Raw genomic sequence first — 22876 nt, forward strand, 5'->3', positions numbered from 1 at the left:
GAAGGACTTGCTGTGGAAATAACTGCCTCGTGACTTTGGTCTCTGTTTGAAAACCGAGCACGTGCTCTATGCTGTTCCAAGGAAACTCGTTTCAAACGTGGGTTTTGGTGACTAGCATCAACAGAGGAAAATTACAGAGATGTGGTTTCCAGCCACATCTGTTAACTCCTTTCCTTAATTTTTAAAAGGCTTGCAGGGTGCCGGCAGCATGATCTCAGAAAGGGATTCAGAGACCACCTTCGATGAGGATTCCCAGCCTAACGATGAGGTGATGCCGTACAGTGACGATGAGACGGAGGACGAGTTGGACAGTCGGCAGCCGACGATCGAACCAGGACAAAACCAAATCAACAGGGGCACCAAGGAGAGCCGAGAGCCGTTGAAGAAAGGTATTGCTATGACAGAAACTTGATTTGGGTATCAAATGATCCTGAATGCAGAGGCGGAGCCGTGTATGGATCAATTTGACTTTTGTGCTTATTTGTTAGGTAGGACTTGGAATGGCCTGTCTAAATCTGCGGGTGAGTAATTGGTGGCAACGCAGTTTAACAAATGTCAGAACAGAAATCAGCTTCATTCCAACTGCAACCAGAGTTCTGTGCCACTGCTTCTTGTGTAAAGCTAATAATCAGCACAGTGACTTTGTCTTAATTAAGGCAGGCCCTAGATGTACATAGCCTGTGGTCTGAGAATTGCTTCAGCAGAGCTTCAGATACTTGTCTTCCCCATCATCTGGAAACTTGAACCAGAATAAGCCGATTTGCTGTGTTTTGCTGTGTTGCAAATCAGTTGGTTTGCACGTACGTCTGCTTTCTGAGCCTTGCACGGATGAGATTTCACCTTCAATGCTCATTTTGTAGCCTTGTGATTTTCTGTATTTGCAGTAGTTTCAGAATCACAGAAAGGTGAGGTGAGTAGGAGGAGTTCAAGTGTAGTCTCTGCTGCCACCAGCGTCGGGACATCAATGGGAGGAGTCTCACGGCATGTTTCAGAAACCTGTCCTTAACCTCTGTCCAAGGAAACTCTGTAACTCCCCTAATCATAGAATCACAGAATGGTTTGGGTGAGAAGGGACCTTAAAGACCACCCAGTCCCACCCCTGGACACCTCCCACCAGACCAGGTTGCTCCAAGTCCTCTCCAACCTGGCCTTGAACCCCTCCAGGGATGGGGCAGCCACAGCTTCTCTGGGCAACCTGGGCCAGGGTCTCACCACCCTCACAGCAAAGAATTTGTCCCCAATATCTCATGTCAATCTCCCCTCTTTCAGTTTAAAACCCTTCCCCTTCGTCCTATGCCTCTACTCCCGATAAAGAGTGCTACAACAAGATAAATATTTCTCTATTATCTTCTCAGCTTGCTACCAGTATGCTGGAAGTGAAAGTTGTAGAGTGACAGTAAAGTCCTGGATATGTCAAAAGTGAACTTGCTTTGTGTGTTGGGTGGGGAAAAAAAAAAAACTCTTTGTGCCTATATTTGAGGTTTTAAGTCTCAGTCGGCCTTATCAGACATAACTACCTTTCAACAGGCCCTTGGAGCAGCAGCTCCCACCCCATGCCTCTGCCCATCCTTGATCTTAGGTCACGAGAATCTCATGAAACCCAAAAGAGCACCCATTAAGGACAATTAATGTGGGCTGGAGAGAAAGGGGAGGTACTTGGCCGATGAGTCTGGAAAACTGGATTTCCAAATCCTGTATGCCTCATCCTTCCCAGGCAGGCGAGGTGTTCCATGAGTTGGCTTCCAAACTTGCTGAAGGAGTTGAGCGGGGAGTTCTTTGATGTGGGCAGGGCCTGGAGTTGTGGGTGTGGGTGGCGGAATTAACAGGGCTGTTGTTAATACAGGCTTGAGGGCAGCAAAGGGATCTGGAGGATCTTGGGGGGAAGGAGGTAGCCTGTGCAAGAGGAGGCATGGACGCCTGATGAAATAAAAAAAGCATTTCAGATTTGTACTCTTTTATGTTTGCAAATGAAAACCATCACACAGTACAGTTATATGAGATAATTGTTTTCAAAAGTTGAGCAGACATTTTCATTTCTAGAACGTCGGAGAAACCCTGTTTTGGGTTCTCAGTGCTTCACAGGTGTAACTGAAGCAAACCAGAAGTGGGGAATGAAGGGAATGTAGCATGAATGAATGTTACGCTGATAGGTTCTCAGTTTCTCACGGAACTGCCAAATTGTAAATCACCACTTTCTCCTACCTCAGATTATATTTTAATTGTTGATAAAGACAAATAGCCTGGTAACTTCTTGAAAACCTTGTTTTAGACTGTGTACGAAAAAGCAGGTACCGGTCTTGTTTCATTTGAAAGTACCTTTAAAAGATGGCATTTGAGAGAAAAGCTGAAACCGGCGGATTTGTTCCCTCGTGTTTGTATCAGGCGTTGACCCGTTTTGCCTTGTCTCTCCCAGACTGCAGCTGGCAAGTTAAAGCAAACGATCCACACTTCTACGAGCAGCCCCAGTTCAAGAGAACAACATTTCTCTGCTTCAAAAAAAGCAAATATGCTGTGAGTTTTCTTTCTCTCAATTATGTGCGAATAGTATTTGTCAGGGTGAATACTTTCTAAGTATCAGTAAGATCTTTGAAACCACTGGTGATCAGTGTAAAAGCCGCAATTAACACTTCCTTAGGATTTCCAGCAAAGGTGGGGAAGTATAACTGGTTTTGGGTCTGTGAATGGAAAATCAAAGTATTGAGAGACTCGTTTGAGAGACAGAATTAGAAGACAGGTGTGCTTAGTCCAAATTCCAAGTTTTATCTGCTCAGCCGCAGCTGTTGCAAACACCTGCATTGGTGTCATCTTTCATACAGAAGTCTCAGGGTGGTATTTAGCAATACCCTGATTAAGCCGGAGTGGGACAGTCTTAAAAATAGACATTTGGGAATGTCTAATCATTTGTACAGTGTCATTCTAAATCCACGTTATTGTGATAAAGGAGACATTTTTATCCCATTTGTCAAGACAAAAGGTTGAATATTTTTTTCCCTGTTTCTAATTTTTTGACTTGGCTGTAATAAAGCTGTGGTGCTGCTGGCGAGTGACGGAGGCTTGGACTGTGGGGTTACACGTGGGCTGTCCGGCTTTATCTGTGTTGTGAGGCTCGTGTGGGTCCCTTGTACCTACCGAGATGCCCGCCCTGCAGACTTGGGCAGTTTGGGTTATCTCGGACATGAGTATGAACGTTTGATAGTAAAACTTCTACAACCGGAGCCGTTCAGAGGGAAGTCCTTCATGCTCGGAGGGAGCTAAAGCTTCAGTCTGAGATGCCTTTTCGGGTATGTTCACGTCAGTGAAACACCCCTTTTTGCCTTGTTTCATTCAGACAGTGACCCGAGTTAAACTGGTGAGGAAAGGTACATATCTGACAAAGTTGATAGGAAAGATTTCACTAGTAAAATGCTTTACTTGAAAATATGCATTGTACATTTGTAACATCAGAAGAATCTGCTGTTGTGAGTGATCCTCAGTTTTCTTCAACAGGGAAATGCAATTAAGACGTACAAGTACAACCCGATCACGTTTATACCACTGAATCTGTTTGAACAGTTTAAAAGAGCAGCCAACTTCTATTTCCTTGTTCTTCTCATTTTGCAGGTAAGACAGGCAGAGAGAGCACTAACTGTGAAGTGAACTTGAGGTGCTAATCTGTTGAGCTGAGTAATCCTTGTGACACAATTCGGTGCTATCCTGGCAGGAAATTGCAGGGTACTTTGTAAGGGACTGTACCTGAACAACCACAGAAACTAAGCCCATCGTAACAGAAACCTGGAACAACCTGTGCTAGCTTTGTATTAGGGTGAGCTAGTTCCAAAGATCATCAGTTTTATGGGGAAGAGGTGTTTCTTTGATTATTACTCTGTCAAACACGATGGCTTTAAGTTCCACTCAGGAATCAGGAACACCAGCAGAAAATAGGAGCAACTCCAGTTGTTAAAGAGAAGCTGATGCTGAGGGAGGGCAGCACAGTCACGCTCTCCCCCGAGTTTCCTTCATCTTCACAACCTGACTTAAAATTCTCCCTCTGATGTGTTGGGTTTCCTTCTTATGTTATAGTCAGTTCACTATTAAATGTCTCTGACTTGAGCTTGATTGATAATCCTGTATTGAAGGGATTTTATGTGTCTTTTGTAGTCGATTCCCCAGATAACTACCCTGTCATGGTACACAACGCTGGTGCCCTTGCTCCTGGTGCTGGGAATAACTGCAGTCAAGGACCTAGTGGATGACATTGTAAGAAACGTATTCTCTTTATATGAAAAGCAAAAGAAAACAGTCTAGTTCATTTCTTTAATTGTGAAACACAGTAGGGAGTACATTCTCTGCTCCTGGTTTTCAGACTCGTCACAAGATGGATAACGAGGTTAATAACAGGACGTGTGAAGTCATCAGGGACGGAAGGTTTGTACTGTTCCCTTCTCAACTACGTCAGTCAGGTTTGCTGCCTCGTCACTAAGTTTCATCACGGATCTTAGCCCAGAGGCGGTAGGGAAAGTTCACCTTTTGGTTCTTTACAGTCTGGGTAAAAACCTAATTGAAAATGGAAAAGAATTGCACAAAGGAGTAATTTAAAGTTGATTCTGTGGCACTAAATCTGTGCTAAGAGCAACCTCTGGCAAAGGCAGAAATTCATCTGCAGGTGAAGAGGAAAGAGAAGAGGTAGTTTGACTTCTAAGTTATAGACCCTCAACTAAATTGCAGTTTCCAAAACTAAAAATCACACCCTACTGAGATGTAATGTTGTTGTGCTAAGGAAAGTTCAATATTTCAAGAATTATAGAGTGGATAGTGTTCTAGATTAAATAGTAATCATTATTAAACTATCTTGATTAGGTTCAAAAACACAAAATGGAAAGATATTAAAGTTGGTGATATCATTCGTCTGAAGAAAAATACTTTCGTTCCTGTAAGTGCTTTAGATATATTTGTTCTATGTTTCTACAGAGTTCTGTAGTTATGATGAGTGGGGTTTATTTGACACTTGTTTGTTTGTTTTTATAGGCTGATATTTTGCTGCTCTCCAGCTCGGAACCAAACAGTCTCTGCTACGTAGAGACAGCTGAACTAGATGGGTAAGGCTCTATTTAAGGATTTCTTGGATTTAATTTTGGCTTACTGGTAGAAGTGTGTATTTCAAACTCTAATTGTCACTTGCTAAGCCGCGCCTGGAAAACAGTGTCCAGTTTTTGATTCCCGCAATTCAAGGATCGTTAAAAATTGGTGAGGGTCCACCAGAGTGCCACAAAGATGCCTGAGGTGTTGGAGAACATGATGTGGGAGGAAAGGGTGAAGGACTTGGATTTATTCAGCCTGGAGAGGAGAAGGGCGATTTAATCGATCTCCCAGTATCTCAAAGATAGTTACAGAGAAGATGCTCTCTTCAAAAGGACGCCCATTGACAGAAGAAGCAGAAATGGATACAGGTTTCTTCAGAGGAAATTCTGTCTGCATTCAAGAATAACTGCTCTCTGGTGGTGGATAATTTGTACCATTGGAAGAGGTGCCCAGAGAAGGAGTGGAATTTCACTGGAAACAGTCAAGGCTGGGCTTGCCAGGGCCCTGGCTAACCTCAGCTAAGGTTCTGCTTCCAACAGCAGGTTGGGCTTTTGATTACCAGAGGTCTCTTCCGGCCTGGACTTTCCTATTATTTTAAACTTTTCTTATTCCCTGTCAGAGTGGGGAAACAAAAATAACATGTTTTTCTGTGGAATATTTTCACAGAAACTACTTGGATAGTGTGGATCTTACTGTCTCTGTCACGTTGCTTTGTAAATGTTAGTTTAGTTCGTATTGTCTGTAATGATACAGAGCTCACCTAATGAGGCGAAATGTTAATTTTTCTGAGTGAGCAGTGTATTCCTCACTCAACCTTTAGTAACCTTAACAACAATAACTTAAAACATCACGCAAAACAAGGATCTGCTTGTGTTCTGGAAGGTTTGTTCTCTTTTGGAGCTTTTAACAGTATCAGTTATACATATTGCTTTCAAATAACCATTACTTCAACCGTAATTATTACGAGTAAAGCAGTTGTGGTGAGAAGCCTCACTTACTGCAGTGAGCAGAGGTAGAGGGGTGAGATTTCCCTGGTGAAGAAAAGCAGCGGGTGTGAGGTAGTCACCTGGTTCGGGAATGCTTCATGTCCCTGCAAATGCACGGCTTTGCTGTTGCTTCGATTTAGGAGGTTGGTACCTATGGCCCATTGATTTGCTTAATTTAATTTTGTTCAAACTTCCCTTCCTGTATCTACATTTTTAGTAATACGACCTTTTTATCCTTTCTTCTTAGTGAGACTAACCTAAAGTTCAAAATGGCACTGGAGGTAACACACAGATACCTTCAGGAGGAAAGTGCGATGGCAGACTTCAATGGTTTGTACAGTGATATTCTTACAACTATTCAGATGTTGCTCACACACTTTACAGCACAAGTAAATAAAACCTGGGTGGGGACAGAAGCGTTGCCAACGGCGCCTGCCGTTCTGGAGTCTGTGGCTTCCCGGCTTGTGTCAGGAGGCAGCGGAAACAGGTTGTGCGAGGGAATTGCGCTGCTGAGCAAAACACTGTGTGTGTGGAGACGAGACCTTTGCCATGAATGAGCTAGGGGTGTCTGTGCCGGGTAGCGGTGTGCGGTGGCAGCGTCTCTCTGGCTGCAGCAGTGTAGCGTGGGACGGTTGTCTGACCCTCATGGGGGTCAGAAGCTCTTGTAGGCAGGCCTTTATTAGAGCTTGAGAAATATTAAAAGAAAAGGTGAACAAAAAGTGCCCTGTTTGGCAGTAAATGCTGTGGGTACCGGTGTTGGTGCAGAAATGAACTCTTTCTGCTATTGCAGTCTGGAAAGCAAAACGCCACATTTAAAATATCAGCAATGAAGCGCTGAATACTTGTACACCCTAAATTTCAAATAAATTGTTTATTCAGAACACTATTTTTCTCAAAAAACCAACCTCATGAAGTAAAACTACTTCTCTGGTGGGTGCAAATCAATGCATTTTTATTTAGCTGTTGTATATTAAACATATTCTCCAAATTTTTTAGGACTGATTGAATGTGAAGAACCCAATAACCGGCTGGATAAGTTTGCTGGAACGTTATTCTGGAGAAACACGAGTTATCCACTGGATGCTGATAAGATATTGTTACGTGGGTGTAAAATCAGGAATACAGACTTTTGCCATGGAATGGTTATATTTGCAGGTATTTATGAATTGAACATGTGTAATATTTACCAACTAAAAGCTTGCCCTACAGAGTGAAATGACATCTTTTTGCTATAAACATTGTATTTTATGTCCCAGTTTTGTAATACTAGCACTTGCTTACGTATCGTATCTTTCCTTTTTTTTAGGTGCTGATACAAAAATAATGAAAAATAGTGGAAAGACAAGATTTAAAAGGACAAAGATTGACTCCCTTATGAATTACATGGTTTATACTGTAAGCCTTTTTGTTTAAAATTCAGGTGTTTGCATTCAATCTATTCACTTAAAAATGAACTCAAATTTAGGAAACTTTTTTTCCTTTCAGTGTAATAATTATGTTTCCGCTTTGTTTTGGCCTGATGAGTTGGGATGGAGTAGGAGGGAATCTAAAAAAGGTGCTTCACTGTTGGTGGGATGTGAGACCCTAAACTTGAGGTGTAGGGCAGCCTGCGTGATGCGGAAAGTGCTTCAAAGCCAGGCTAAAATTAGAGCCCAGATTATTTGAAGAGATCACTGTGTGGGAACGGTTTGCTCCCCTTCTTCTTACTTGCCAGTGCGTGTAATACTCTATTTTGAACCTGGAGATTTGGGATTTAAGTCGAGCAGATGTTTCTGAAGTGTCACGGGCCACCCTGTACACCCTAGATCTTTGTGGTTCTCATCCTGCTGTCGGCTGGCCTGGCCATCGGACACACCTACTGGGAGCAGCAGATCGGCAACTCCTCCTGGTACCTCTACGATGCACAAGATTTAAGTCCTCCCTATCGTGGCTTCCTTAACTTTTGGGGATACATCATTGTTCTGAACACCATGGTCCCCATTTCCCTCTATGTGAGGTAGGTAAATACCTTGGCCTTTAAGAGCTGAACTGGTGATAGCGTTGAATTACTTAACTTAGGGATTAATGGTGAATGGACTTAATTTCTCATTGGTACTTCAACTAATGAAAACATTCTCCCAAGGAATGATCTCTGACAAAATGGGGGACTTGATCCTGCTAGTATTTAACTTCCCAGACTAATTCTGCAGTCTCAGTGCGTGAAGGAAACTACATGAAAAAAAAATTAAAATAGAAAAATCATGTTTTCCAGATGTATTCCTCAAAAGAGAGGCCTTACTGCTGCATGAAGTGTGAATAATCTTGCCTTTGACAAACCTATCTGTAACATATTGGAAGTCCTCCAACCTCCTACCTGCTCTTCTCCAAATTGTACTTAAAACACCGTTCACAAGTGGGGTTTCTGTGTGTTACGGGAGCAGCGCCACCAAAGCTTTTGCCTTGATGAGGTTTTTCCCCTGTTACTGGGGTGTTGCTGAAGCTGAGCGGTGTGATCTGACGTCAGCGTGAGTGGCCTCTGCAGGGGTGACGGCGCTCTGTAATGTGCTGGGAAATGTCATTGTTTGTCTTCAGCTCTTGGCTGTCTGAGCAATTTGAGTCCTGGGAAAGAGTCAGAGTCCCCTGGATCTGATAATACACCATTGTTTTAAAATACGAGATGCGGCTGGGAGTGAGAGCATTCGTTTTGTTTCATTTAGTGTCGAGGTGATTCGTTTGGGCCAAAGCTATTTCATAAACTGGGACCTGCAGATGTATTACCCGGAGAAGGACACGGCTGCCAAGGCCAGGACCACCACGCTCAACGAGCAGCTGGGGCAGATCCACTACATCTTCTCTGACAAGACGGGGACGCTCACGCAGAACATCATGACCTTTAAAAAATGTTGCATCGATGGCCAAAGATATGGTAAGTCTGTGCCACGCTGCTGCGGCGGAAAGCAGGACCCTGCCAGTCCCCGTGTGGCACAGCTGGCAGTCTCTCACCGGTCCGTACAAAGGAGGAGGAATTTCAGTCCTTGTTTGAAATCAGGCGCATATGAGACCTTGTAGTTTCGACTGAACTTCCACGATTCAGCTAGAGTAAAGCTCTAGTAAAACTGAATTGTTGGGCTTTTCCCACTGTTTTCCCTTTTAAAAGGTGGAAACTGATGGACTTGAGTGGAAACTTCACAGCAAAAAAGTCAGAAACGAGTAATTTACAGAATGCTTTATTTTTGGTAGAAACGCTTCAGGGACAGAGTTAATCTGGAAGCAAATAACACAATGTACTAAGAGCAGCAGTTTTTCATTTCAGTGTTAGTTACTTCCATTTGCAATCTTGTCTGGATTGCAGCATTTCGAGTATGCAGCAGATGTGCTCCAAAACTATGGGTTGTTCAGTTCAATTAATGAAGACTGCAGTGTGCTAACACCATGTGTTTTTTAAACATCCCGCCTCTGCAGAGAGATGCAGAATTCCTGACAGTGCAAGCTGTGTTAAGCCAAAAATGGATGTTTTAGGACAATTCCACTGCATGGTGGTATTTTTTTTTTCTTACATTTGCTTCGGTATCACTAGCATACAAAAGTATTTCGGCTGTCCGTGGATTTGCTTTTTTAAAAATCTGAGCTATTCTATTGCGGTAGCAATTCTATGTATTTTTTACTTTGTGAATGAGTTCTAAAAACTTTGTTGTTGTGTCCTGTGGGTTCTGACCGGTGGTGCTCGCATTGCAGGGGACTGGCGGGACGGAGCGGGGCAGCTGCAGAGCCACCCGCAGGTAGGTGGGTCCCTTCTGGCCCCAAAGTCCCTGCCGTCTGTAGAGCAGGGAACGGTCCCTTGCCGAAACCTGAGGAGGTGCAGGGAGGCACAAAGCAACTGCACGTGAGGTAACGCAAACTCTCTTCTTCTGTTTCCTGAGCAGCAAGTGGATTTCAGCTGGAACACCTACGCGGATGGAAAGTTCTCATTCTATGATCACTATCTGATAGAGCAAATAAAATCTGGAAAGGAGCCAGAAATTCAAAAGTTCTTTTTTCTGCTTGCCATTTGTCACACAGTCATGACTGACAGCTCTGATGGTGAGTATGTTTTTTAGGTGTTTGGTAGTTTTCCTTCTGTAAGGGGAAACAGTAATTCAAATCCAGTTGCACGAGGGAGACGTTCAAAAGTAATGCCGACCCATAAGTGAGGAGGAGTGTTAGGCTGCTCCTTTAAATGAAACAAAAGCAAGAGCCGATGCTATTCCCTGTGCTGAATTTATCTGACCCTTCGTGGAAGGGGGACTGTCTTTATGACAATTACTGTTGTGGCAAATGCACATCTTAGCAGCAGATTTAGAAAGGGGGGAACAGTTTATACAGAGGTTTTGTGTTTTCATGTAACAGGTCTTCTCTCTGTTCAAATACATCTTTAAAATCTCAAAAGCATAAATCTCAAATAAAATGACAATGACACTGGCATAGTCTCTGCTTCCACATACAGATGTGGAAGTAAAAGACATCTGGAAAGTTGTTTTCAGTGTGGAAAAATGAGTATTTTCAGCATGAGGGTTTCATGCTCTTGCTCCTTGACTCACAACCCCATAGACATATACAAATCACATATGTCTGTTCTAAGAGTATTGGCAGCAAATAAGCAAATTTAATAACAAAAATGTGACGGAAACTAAATTTAGTGGTGAACATTGATTGAAGAATTCGTGAACGTGAAAAATAAGGTTGGAAGATTCAATTAAAACATTGAAGAGTAAGATATTTAATATCTGGTTTGAGACAGAGAAGTTACAGTTTTTGCCTTTATACCTGGAGGGAAGAGGGTTCAGGGACTTAGCCCATGGGGGAAGTACATGTAATGAAAGGGGGGGGTCCCTAGTCCCCCTCCTCTGTGTGCACCGCTCTCGGGTGCTGCAGTGCAGAAGGGGACAGGGCTTTGCATGCCCGGCTCTCTGTCACTCTACAGAAAGGGTGTGAATTCCTGTGCTGTGGTGGGCGAGAGCCCTGTAATGCTCAGGTACATCCCGCCTTTCTCTTCTGTTCCCCGTTTCGGTGACACAGGACAGCTCAATTACCAAGCGGCTTCCCCGGATGAAGGTGCCCTGGTTACAGCAGCCAGAAACTTTGGCTACGTTTTTCTCTCACGGACGCAAAATACTATCACTATCAGTGAGATGGGGGTTGAAAGAACGTACGATGTCCTTGCTATCTTGGATTTCAACAGTGACAGAAAACGGATGTCTGTCATTGGTAAGCTGATTGCAGCCAGCCTCTACGGGAAAAGTTCACTTGGATTTCAGAGGGGAAAAAGTATGTGCAAGGGAGGTTGAAGTCAACAATTCTGGCTGTGTAACACACACAATCCTAGGATAGATGCAAACGTGTCCACGAGACAGTCTTGGTTTCAGGTGTGGCCTCTGCTGGAGACAATATTTGGGTCCCTTTAGTAGAAGCTTAAAGAAATGCTGCAAAGGTGATTTATTCCCCTTTTTCCCCAGGGAAACTTTTCCCCAGTGTATGTTCCTTTAGCTAATGGAATACTAGGTGTGCAGGTTGAGGTATATATAAGCAGCTCTTTAGTTCTGATCTTCGAAGTTGTCAGTCTTGAATCAGTTAGAGATCTGTTGTTTTTAGGCTATAATTCTGGTGCCACATATCTCCAGCGTATGTCTCTGCCCAGCTCCTAGGGGCAAGTGAGATGTTAACCCTACTAACCATTATCAAAAACATAATCCTTGGGAGTCTAAGTATCCTCTCGGGTCATGAGAGAGAAGAGGAAATGCACTAATCAACCAGGTTGCCTAATTGAACAATATTAGTGGTGATGAAGAAGAACTTGGTGTTGTAGTTTTGGTCCTTGACAGCAGTAGACCGAACAATCTAATCTGAAACTATTCCTTTATATAAGTGTACTCTAACCTTTTGTCCCACCTCTTGTGTTTCACTCCACAGTAAGAGAATCAGGTGGAAACATCAGGCTGTATTGTAAAGGGGCTGATACGGTAATTTATGAACGGTTGCACCCAAGGAATCTAAAGAGAGAAGCTACAGAAGAAGCACTAGAGGTACGTTTGTATTATATATACCATTTTTAAATTTAAAATTGTCTGCTTCTGACTATAATTTTGTTAATTTCCTTTTCCTAAGCTATTAAAGCAAATACAGACCTATAATTGTTTGTACGAGTCATCCCAAATCTGAGAAATAATCAAAGCAATATAAGTTTTCATGCGTGTTCGTAAAAATGCATTCATTGTCTTTTCATGAGAGGTGAACTTTAGTTTTGTCTACACGCTTTTGTTTCATAGTTGTCAGTGTTGCAGATCCCTACACTCTGTTCTGTTTGTCACCTCCTCAGTCTTCCAGCTCAGCCTGCCTTGTCAGCTACAATTTAATTTTTGGCATTTCTGGAATACCCGGGACTAACTGTGCAGTCAGATTTGTTTTCTCAGACTTTACTGAATGCTCATGATCTTAACGCTTAGGTTTGGATTGCAAATGAAGAGATTTGGTTTGTGGATGTGTCTTTTTTTAATTACTTTTCAGATTTTTGCCAGTGAAACTCTCAGGACACTCTGCCTGTGCTATAGAGACATTAGTCACGATGAATTTGAAGCGTGGAATAAAAAGTTTGTGGAGGCCAGTGTAGCTACAACTAATCGTGACGAAGCTCTGGACAAAGTCTATGAGGAAATAGAAAAAAACTTGATTGTAAGTCAAGCTTTAAATTTTTAGTGTACTTTTATGCTTATATAGGAAGAAACAGATCTTTTTGAAAATAAATAATCCTTGTTTATTAGGACATGTTGATTTAGATCTTTTCAGTATTTTATTGGCTTTAGAACTAAGCCAAATTGTTTAATAGAATTAAAGCAAATGTATTTTAGTACGTGTGTTTCTAATATACACTTCTATGTGCAAGAATTTGTCTGTACCGAATTCTTAGTTTGAGCTTTAGTTGTTTCTGTTCTACCTCAACACTACCAGGACACTTGGCTTGAAGACATACCTAGTTTCATTCTCTACTGAAAATCGATCAGTTTTCTATACATATTTATTCTACTAAATACCTGTATTTCCTATATCTTCCAGCTGCTTGGTGCAACAGCTATTGAAGACAAACTACAGGATGGAGTTCCAGAAACTATTTCCAGGCTTTCAAAAGCAGACATTAAAATATGGGTGCTTACCGGTGACAAAAAAGGTGGGTTTACTTACAGCCAGAGAGCTAGCACAGGAGTGATAAGGGCTGGAAGATAAGCTGGGGCAAATGCAGACTGGGAACAAAACGTATGTTTCTAGAAAAGCTTAGTACAAAAGTCCGTTTAAATCACAACTGGAGGAATTTCTACAATGTGCAAAATTTCTTCCCAGCTGTTCCCAGTCCGGAATTACTGGATGGGCTTCTGTGTAACTTCTGTTCCTCCAGCAGCTCGGCCTGGATGACCGATTTTGTGGCTGTCTTCTGCAGGGAAATGCCCAGCTACTGCTTTTCCCAGTGCAAAGCAAGTGCAGGACAGCCTGCTTTTACCACCAGGCTTGCTCGGCTCTGAGGGCAGTGCCAAAACTCGTCTTTTTACAGTGAAAATTTACTTTTCAAACACTCGCAAGTGCTGCTGACAGGGACTGATTGGCTTTTCTTTTGGTGGTTGCTAGTCTGCAGGCTGGCAACGTGTTGTTCAGTCAGTTCAAAATAAGGCATTAAACGTGTAAGTAAGAACGGCTGTACCACCCCCTGGATGGAGCTGCAGCCAGACCAGCGTCTCTGCGGTGCTGGCAACAGCCTTGGTTCAGGCGGTCCAGGGTGGCCAGGGCAGGACACTGTGGTGTCCCCTTTGGCTGATTCCTGCCGTGCCTTTGGTGTCACGGCTCTCGGACACAGAGACAGCATCTCCACCAGCAAGTTAAACGGGCCCTGGTAGATCTTTCTTCCCAGAATTGGCTGATGGGCTTTTCCAAGTCACTAACAGTTTTTTGCATTCGGAGCATCTTGTGACAATGCATTCCAGCACAGTAATGTACATTTCATGGGAAATGTTGCATAGGAAATACAATTCCCTGACTTTAATTCCATCACCCACCGCGCCTTCATTGCCACACAGTTGTTGTATGACAGATAATTAATAGGCATTCCCCCAGCTTCTCTGTGCTATGTATGGGGGTTTTTTGTAATGAGAGGAACCTTCTCATACTGAAACATTACTTGAGAGGAGTTCAGGTACTTCTGGCTGTTCCCAACAGTTACTCATGACAGAACTTTACCTAAATACTTACCTCTTTTTTTTTTTTTTTTTTTTGTTTTGTTGTAGAAACTGCTGAAAATATTGGATTTTCTTGTGAACTGTTAACAGATGAAACAACCATCTGCTATGGAGAAGATATCAGGCAAGTGAAAAGCACAAAGGATTTCTTTTGTGGGTATTAAAAGTGTTCTATTTTTAAAATTAACCCAGCAGTGACATTGGTTTATCCCACCGTGACTCTTCAATGACTGAACAGTATTCCTTGGCAGTTGGTCAGCTGTTGTCAAAACGGTTAGACCCCAGGAAAACCAGCATGGGGTGGGAGAAGAACTAGGGCCTTGTCACTATTCATGGCTCATTTTTCCAAATTTTTCCTTATTTGCCAAACAGCAAGGATATCAAACCAGTGTGATCCTCTTTTCACTGTCGCTCTAGCACTGCTTAGAACATCACCTATGGCAGAAGAAGTCCTTGCAGCGTGTACTGCATTTGTTCCTTGCAGATTTTCAGTCTGGGACAGATCTAGCTTGAAGTTTATCCTTGACTTTTCTGTAATAGTATCCACCTCTCTTTCCAGTGCTCTTCTTCAAACGAGGTTGGAAAACCAGAGGAACAGAGCTGGATCAAGTGCGCATTCCTCTCTAAGAATGAACGAGCCCTTCTTCCAGGGCAGTCGAGATCGGGCTTTAATAATCACTGGCTCCTGGCTGGTATGTACAAAAGAGACTCTCCTGGGTATCTGAGGTTTTGGGGGTACCACCAAGCCGCAGTGTCCTTCTCTGAGGACTCTGTTCGTAGATCTGCTTTGCTAAACCAAGCAGTGAAAATTCTTTGGCTGTTGTGCCGCAGACAGAACACATTTCTTTGGTATTTATCTTCAGAAAGATTTTTGGGTTTAAAGGTTGAAAGTAGCACTCAATAAAACAAGGTATTTCTTGGGCCTTTCAGATCACCCTGGTAGCTGCCATCAAAGTAGAGCCAAGCCCCTGCAAAAGCAGAGTCTTATTTTCAGTGTTTATTCTTCATGGGGATTCTGGTCTAATGGAAAAAAATGAGAAAGAGGTACTGCCAGCACCACAGGATGTATGGCTTCAGTACAGGCACAGAAATTGTGCTTGAAATGAGAGATGGGAGTGAAAGGGTGGAAACAGAAGACAAATTTCCTGCTCAGTGCTGCAATATAGTGCTCTCAGAGGAGCTTAGAAGGCAGAAGAAAGCTTTTAGCAGAGAGGTGACTAGCAGTAATTCCGTGGCTATTAGCCACCCTGTCAGCAGCCTGCTCTTACAGGAGAAAGTGAAGAGCTAAGGGCTGTCTGCCCCATCTCAGTGTCCAGCCCTAAACCTGTATTTGTATAAAGAAGTGTCTGTCTGTGTGTAAGGCACAGGAAACGGGCTGGGATGCCTACAGGAAATCTGGCAGGAGCAGCAGGTAAAATCACAGGTCTCTGTTACCTCCTGCTCCAGCTGAATTGCCCCGGCGCTAACCTGGGTATTTATAGGGCACTTCCACATGTGCTGGACACAGTCGCGCTTCCTCTAGGAGATGGAGAAATAGGAGAGAAGGAAGTTTAAATACCAGAATGATTTCAAAAGTGAATTTGTTCCCGTCAGAAGAAATATTCCTTTGAACTCTGCGAGAAGTGCTGTGACACCAAGTACAAGCATTTTCCTTTTGTTAATCCCACCAAGTACATTCTTTCTCTTTTTTCCCTAGCTCTTTGTTCACTCCTCTGCACCAGCATTTAATTAAAACACTATAAACGGGTGACGGGACACTTAATGATGTTAAGTGTGTTGTATAGGCAGTACTCGGAGTGCAGTTTGAAACAAGGTAGAAGGGAACATCATATATTTGTGTTACACAGAATGAAATCCTACTAGAGAAGAAAAAGAAGAAAAAAAAACTGAAGCTGAAATTCCCTAGAACAGCAGAAGAGGAGAAAAAGCAAGCTGAGAAGAGGAGAAGGGCCGAAGCTTACAAAGAGCAGCAGCAGCAGAACTTTGTTGATCTGGCCTGTGAGTGCAGGGCTGTGATCTGCTGCCGGGTGACGCCGAAGCAGAAGGCCATGGTGGTGGAGCTGGTGAAGAAGTACAAGAAAGCTATTACTCTGGCAATCGGGGACGGTGCCAATGATGTAAACATGATTAAAAGTAAGGCAGCCGTAGAACTTCTCTCGGTAGGAAAGATCACTTCTGGGCCTTCTTCTGCCGTCTCTTCACTGTTACTCTTTGTTCAGAAGACTCTGCCATCTGTTTCGTTCCCCGTGTTAACATCACTTTTGTTACCTTCTCTGCCTCTGCTTTCCCTTTTGAGGAAGCCCTTTATGAAATGGTTAGTGGTTTTTGCTGGTATATTTTAGCTTTTCTGTAGACATTCCCTGAGAAGGGACCTGAATTACATGCGTTACCATGTTGTGGGTTACAAATTGTTATATAAAAACAAAGCTATAGCTTAGCTGCCCCGTGCTTGGAGGCACTAGCCATCCTGTATTGCAGCTGGTGCTCTCTGAACTGCTTCCGGAGAAATCCCACTGAGACAGAAACTCCTGGGCTATGCTTTATGTTACGAGTGTGTTTGTAAACTGCCTGGCCAGTTGGTTCGGGGTCTGCTTGCTCTGTCTCATGGCTTGATTCTCCCGTGGTCAAATCTCCCAGCATCTGTTCTGGTGGAACAAGCGCTGGGAGAGAATCCAAGCGAGGGTGGAGACGTGAGCAGTGAGTAACAGGGCAAAGAAGGGGAAATGGGCTGCTGTGTTAGTCTGTAAGGCAGCCTCTTGTGCTGTGTGCAGAAATTAAATGGGGCAGAGGAACCTGAAGCAGAGAATAGGAACCGGGAGATTTGCCCCGGGTCATGTTTTACCTCTCCCGTTGTTCAACACGGTGTGTGGTGTTTGTTTCGTTACCTGCAGCTGCCCACATCGGAGTTGGAATCAGTGGCCAAGAAGGGATGCAAGCCGTCATGTCGAGTGACTACTCTTTTGGGCAATTCCGCTACCTCCAAAGGCTGTTGCTGGTCCACGGACGGTGGTCTTACATTAGGATGTGCAAGTTCTTAAGATACTTCTTCTACAAGAACTTTGCTTTTACACTAGTGCACATCTGGTATTCATTCTTTAACGGCTTCTCTGCCCAGGTAAGGAGACGTGCTCGTGTGTAATGCTGACAGGCAGATCTCTCTCTTTGTCAGTGCAGAATAGCAAAGGCTTAACTGGGGAAGCGACGGGAGCTTGAAGGTATCACCAGTAATTTCTGCAGGAGAACAGGTGGTAACTAAGCTAGTTAGTTACAGGCTAAGCAGCTGGTTGTGACTTCAGAACCCTTGTGATTGTAAGAGATTGCTGTATAGCGGTTTGGGGAAGCTTTCTCAGCCCTGCTGCTGAAGATATTCTGAGGTGAAGTTGGACGGTGCATGAATCTATCAGTAGGAAACCAAATCCCAAAGTCAGGCAGCACTGGGGGTTTATAAGGAGTGGGGCAGCTTTATACAGGCGAAAAATAGTTTCAGCAGAGCTGTGAGCTAAGGTGCTGCTTGTCTTTGGGGTAAACGCTGAGATGGGTAATTTAATGCTATAGTGGAGCACGCATGATTTTCCTCAGGAATTGGAAGGAAAAGGTGTAATCAAGAAGAAATCATTAACTCCTGTAACTCCTCCTGCTCTCACAGACAGCCTACGAGGACTGGTTCATCACGCTGTACAACGTCTTGTACTCCAGTCTCCCGGTTCTGCTGGTTGGCCTGCTTGACCAGGTATTCTCCATGGTGTTAACAGCAGAGGAATCCAAAGGCATCTAACGTCAAGTCTTTAATTACACTGAGTCTGGTTGCTTTTTTTATGGACAAAGCATTTTGGGGGTTTTGTTTGGGTTTTTTTGGCTTTTAAAAATGTATTCCTCTTCCCAGTGTGTGAGGTAACAAGGGGCAGTAATCAGAGGGTTACTGAGATAGCCAAAGTTAGTTGGTTCACAGGTCTTCAGTGCTAATAATGTCTGTATAAAATATTTCTTGGGTATTTGTTAGAGACTTACAGGCAGGGCGTGCAGTGGTAGCCCTCGTCTTCTGCTTAGTCACCGTGTAGGGAAAGACCCAACACGGTCCACAGCAGTAAAGAGCTGCGTGGCTGTGGGTGTTCTTGTCTTGGCAAGCGATGGGCTGTCAGCCTAGCAGCCTGGAAACGGGCTCTGCGATCGCTTTGTGAGAGGTGCCCAGAACTGGCTCTTCCCAGTTGCATGCCTTGCTCTGTGCAGAGTCCTGCTGCCCACACTGCTGTTTGAAGAGGGAAAAGGAATCTGCCATTTCCTCTGGGACGTTGTACACTTGAGCTTCTTACTCTTCAAAGCTCACACTGAGAACAAGAAATTGCAGCAACTTTTTTTTTTTTTCTTCTCTTTTCCCGCTTTATTAAGGACGTGAGCGACAAATTGAGTCTTCGGTTCCCTAGGCTGTATGTTTTGGGACAGAAAGATGTACTCTTTAACTACAAGAAGTTCTTTTTAAGTTTGCTTCATGGAGCTTTAACTTCACTGATAATCTTCTTCATACCATATGGAGCTTACCTTAAAACCATGGGACAAGACGGAGAAGCGCCTTCAGATTATCAGTCATTTGCTGTCACAGCAGCATCTTCTCTTATATTTGTCGTCAACTTGCAGGCAAGTGAGCTTAGCCTCCTGATCTCTCTCGCTCTGAAAACACCTTCTGGGCATGTTCCTACATTTGTCTACTAAAAGCATAACAACAGAAAAAAGCTTCCCCTTTTTGCCTTCTCTCCTCTTTGTTGATGCTCTCTGACTGATGTGTAACTGGATGAGAGGGAACTTGACCAAAATGCTGTCAGTCTTCAGGGTAGTTGATATTATTTTGAATTAATAAACTCATTTGGAGCTTTTGTTTGCTTTCAGATTGGCTTGGATACATCTTACTGGACTTTTGTTAATGCTTTTTCAGTATTTGGGAGTATTGCACTTTACTTTGGTATCACGTTTGACTTCCACAGCGCTGGAATCCACGTTCTCTTTCCTTCTGGCTTCCAGTTCACAGGTCAGTCCCTGTGGCTTGTGTTTCTTCTTCCCGTCTCACGCAGCAGAACTACAGCCCGAATGTCATGGCATGAACCCTTTCTTTCAGTGAAAATGAGCTGGAACGTGACGTTGCCTAGCAGTAGGGGTCTGCAAGTGAGAACTAAGTTAAAATTGGTGGGGCAGCTTAAAAGAAAGGGGATGCGATGATCTGGCAGGGTATGCGTTTGCCACGTTGCTGTAACTGTTCAGCGGAGGGTAAAACCCCAAAGTGAGACAGCCCAATGCTGGTAGCAACTCCTGGGGGTGTTGCTGGAAGTCCGGGGAGGTGTAAGTAGCAGCCACTTGGACATTGCTGCTTCCCAATTTTCCTAGTGACAAATCTTTCGTATGTTGTGTTGGATCTAAGTATCCCCCCTCAAAATAACAAGCCCCCTCAATTTTACGTTCTCATTTTTAAGCTGAGCCCAATGGAAAAAAAAGTAGTTGCCTCTAATACAATGTTTTTCTTTGACCTTTAGTAAAGTTTTAGCCTTCTTTTATAACTTCCTTCTACCTGGATGCTTTATGAATTTCAGAAGTTTCTAGATATGACCGCTGCTTAGTTTGATAGCAAGTTCCGTGAGATTGGGTGTTTGGCTACTAAATATCACTTGCCAATATGGCCATGTTGTAAGAGAAGTGCTTTATAGAACTCAGTCCTGTTGTGCTCCTGCAGAGTAGAGTCTGTATGGCAGCTTGGTGGTGTGAAACACAGCGGAGTACCGGAACGTTAGCTCTGGAGAGAAGCTGGGCCTTTTAGTATCCTGTTTGTGTTTTATGACTAGTTCACGTGATCATGTCATAAACTAGTTTTTGCTCTTTTTATTCCTAGGAACTGCTCCCAATGCTCTGAGACAGCCGTACCTCTGGCTGACCATGATTTTATCCATTGCCATTTGCTTACTTCCTGTAGTGGCACAGCGCTTCTTTTCCGCAACGATTTGGCCTTCGGAAAGTGATCGAGTGAGTGAATTCTTGTGTTATTTGGGTTAATTTGGTGTGTATTTACTGCCAGGAGTCAGGACTGGTGACGGCAAGTGACTGTGCCCTAGGGAGAGCGGCAGGAGATGGGGGCTCAGGCCCATGGCCAGGGCGGGTGGCAGCAGGGCTTTCCCAAGGCCAGACCCAGCCCGCCTTCTGCCTGGGTGACAGCGGTGCTGTGACGTTCTGCCATCCAAAGCACTTTGGTGTGTTCTGATCTCTCAGTATCTTCCTGATGCTTCTGTGTCAGAGTTCCCTTGTTCCCCTGTCAATGTAGGGGGCAGTTCTTGTTTGCTTCTGTTTTGCCTCGAGCTGGCAGGTAGGGTATGAAAATAGTTACAATTGCAGTAGTGTGGTTTAAAAAGATATTAAAGAAGTGTCAGCATGAGAACACAGGAGTAGCTTTCAGTGGCATATCTTCAGGCCATTCCAATGAAAGGCATTTAAAGATAAATGAAAATAATGAAGTTCAAAATAGTCTTCCCGAGACGGTGATGCGTTACTGCATAGAGACATGGTTTAGGGATGGGTTTTGTCAGAGTTGGGTTGATGGTTGGACTAGATGATCTTAAAGGTCCCTTCCAACCCAGACAGTTCTGTGATTCTATATTCTTGTCTCTAACAAATTTAAAGAGGAGAACCCTCCTGCTGAGCAGTTTAGGGATGTAGAAAAGCACGGGGCTGTTTCCCAGTCAGTAAACACAAACAAGCTGTTTTCCCTGTAATCCCTAAACTGCTCTGTCTTTGCACGCCTGAAGATCCAGAGGAACCGCAAGAAGTACGTGGCGGAAGAGCAGGAGTGGAAGCGCAGGCAGAGTGCCTTTCGCCGCGGGGTGTCGGGCCGTCGCTCCGCCTACGCCTTCTCCCACCAGCGGGGCTACGCCGACCTCATCGCCTCCGGCCGCAGCATCCGCAAGAAGCGGGCTCCTCTGGACGCGGTCCTGGGCAGCAGCGGGACACCAGCCAGAGATGCTCCTCAAACCAGCTGATTTTCAAAAGCTGAGAAGCTTTTTATCCTAATAATTGCACAATTATTATTTTTTTTTAAACAAACTCAGGATATTTTTTTTTTTAACCAAATGACATCAGGATGTGAACAGTTTTACGCTTTATCCCAGAACTTCCTGGCTTTGGACTACTGGAAACGTAGAAGGGCCAAGAGTTCTCTGCCGAGCTACTAGTCCTGGTGCGAGTGATTTGTGTGTGAGGCGAAAGTGAAGGATGTGTGTGCTGGGGAATGGAAACCCAGCGCTGTCATTTTGAGTTTGTTTTTTTTTTTAAGTGATGCCTGGAATTGCAAACTTTTTTCACGTTTTAATAATCCGTTGGTATAAAACTGCAGCTACATTTCATATGGTGTCTTTGAACGCAACCTGCTGCGCAGCCGTTACCTCCTGCGCGCCATTTCATTACACTGCACGGTCACCACGGCAAACCAGAGGGTCAGCCTTTTGAGAGGGACCCAGATATCCTCGTCTGAGCTCATCCCGCCTAAGACTGGGATACAGCTGGTGATAAACTTTGGTCGGTGTCAGATTTTATTAGGAATTCTGGCATTTACAGGTGTGGTTTCTGTACCTTTCCCTTTCCCCAGCAGTTGCCTACATTGCTGCACTCGGAGAGATGGCTCCTTGCACCTTGTTAGTGTGAGTGACAGGGCGTGACTCCCTTCAGAGCCGACCCCTCGCTTTCCCCTGGAATAAAGAGACCCCAAACAATGGTTAACAGAGGGGTTTAGGGCTACAAAGATGCTGAGGGGCCTGGAGCATCTCTCTGATGAGGAAAGGCTGAGGAACTTGGGTTTTCTGAGGCTGGAGAAGAGAAGCCTGAGGGGGGATCTGATCAAGGCCTATAAATACTTCAAGGGTGGGTGTCAGGAGGATGGGGCCAGGCTTTTTTCAGTGGTGCCCAGGGACAGGACAAGAGGAAATGGGCACAAACTTGAATATGGGAAGTTCCATCTAAACAGGAGGAGGAACTTCTTTCCTTTGAGGGTGGCAGAGCCCTGGAAGAGGCTGCCCAGGGAGGTGGTGGAGTCTCCTTCTCTGGAGACATTCAAACCCCACCTGGACATGTTCCTGTGGGACCTGCTGTGGCAGGGGGTTGGAGGAGATGATCTCCAGAGGTCCCTTCCAACCTCGTATCATTCTGGGATTCTGTTTCCTCACTTGCTCTTTGTTTCTGGGCCTGTCTCTCTTCCCAACTGGAGAATGTATTTGTGTCTGCTCCTAGGGTATGTTTGTGAGCTGGTCCGTCTGGTCCCTGGGAAGCTGCCCTTGGGGCTGGCACCGCTCTGCTCACCTCGCTTTCGGATGGAGCAGTCACTGGCAAACGCTCACTTTCAGGTGGAACTTCCAGCACTCGGCCGCGAGTCGATTCTTACCACCTCAAACGTGTTTCCGGGAGAGTCTCTTCACGCTCGCACACGGGGCGAGGGGAGCCCGTGTTCCACCCGCGCCGGTGTGAGGGCCGTGGGCGAGGATGAGCAGGGATGGGGACACCTCATGCCCCGCGGGGCCGCCCCACGGACACCCGCCCCCGCCGGCGTGCGAGGGCGTGGCCGGGCGGCTGATGCAA

The 22876-nt window shown here is 44.5% G+C and overlaps 1 protein-coding gene across 1 annotated transcript; it reads left to right on the top strand.

The window, feature by feature from the left end:
- The first annotated feature begins 208 nt into the window (after positions 1-208).
- On the top strand, positions 209-21288 carry LOC141476821 (phospholipid-transporting ATPase IC-like). The gene is made up of 27 exons (XM_074165612.1): positions 209-389; positions 2414-2511; positions 3487-3600; positions 4138-4236; positions 4343-4404; positions 4837-4909; positions 5005-5075; positions 6292-6374; positions 7041-7199; positions 7351-7439; positions 7850-8040; positions 8741-8949; positions 9759-9802; positions 9947-10103; positions 11079-11267; positions 11970-12082; positions 12564-12728; positions 13110-13221; positions 14327-14402; positions 14838-14970; positions 16126-16411; positions 17170-17393; positions 17925-18008; positions 18665-18910; positions 19160-19298; positions 20151-20281; positions 21058-21288. Exons 1-27 carry the CDS (start codon positions 209-211, stop codon positions 21286-21288), a joined length of 3759 nt encoding a protein of 1252 aa, XP_074021713.1.
- The last annotated feature ends 1588 nt before the right edge of the window (positions 21289-22876 follow it).

The sequence above is a fragment of the Numenius arquata genome, chromosome W (assembly GCF_964106895.1).
Source record: "Numenius arquata chromosome W, bNumArq3.hap1.1, whole genome shotgun sequence".
In the NCBI taxonomy this organism is placed as follows: Eukaryota; Metazoa; Chordata; class Aves; order Charadriiformes; family Scolopacidae; genus Numenius; species Numenius arquata.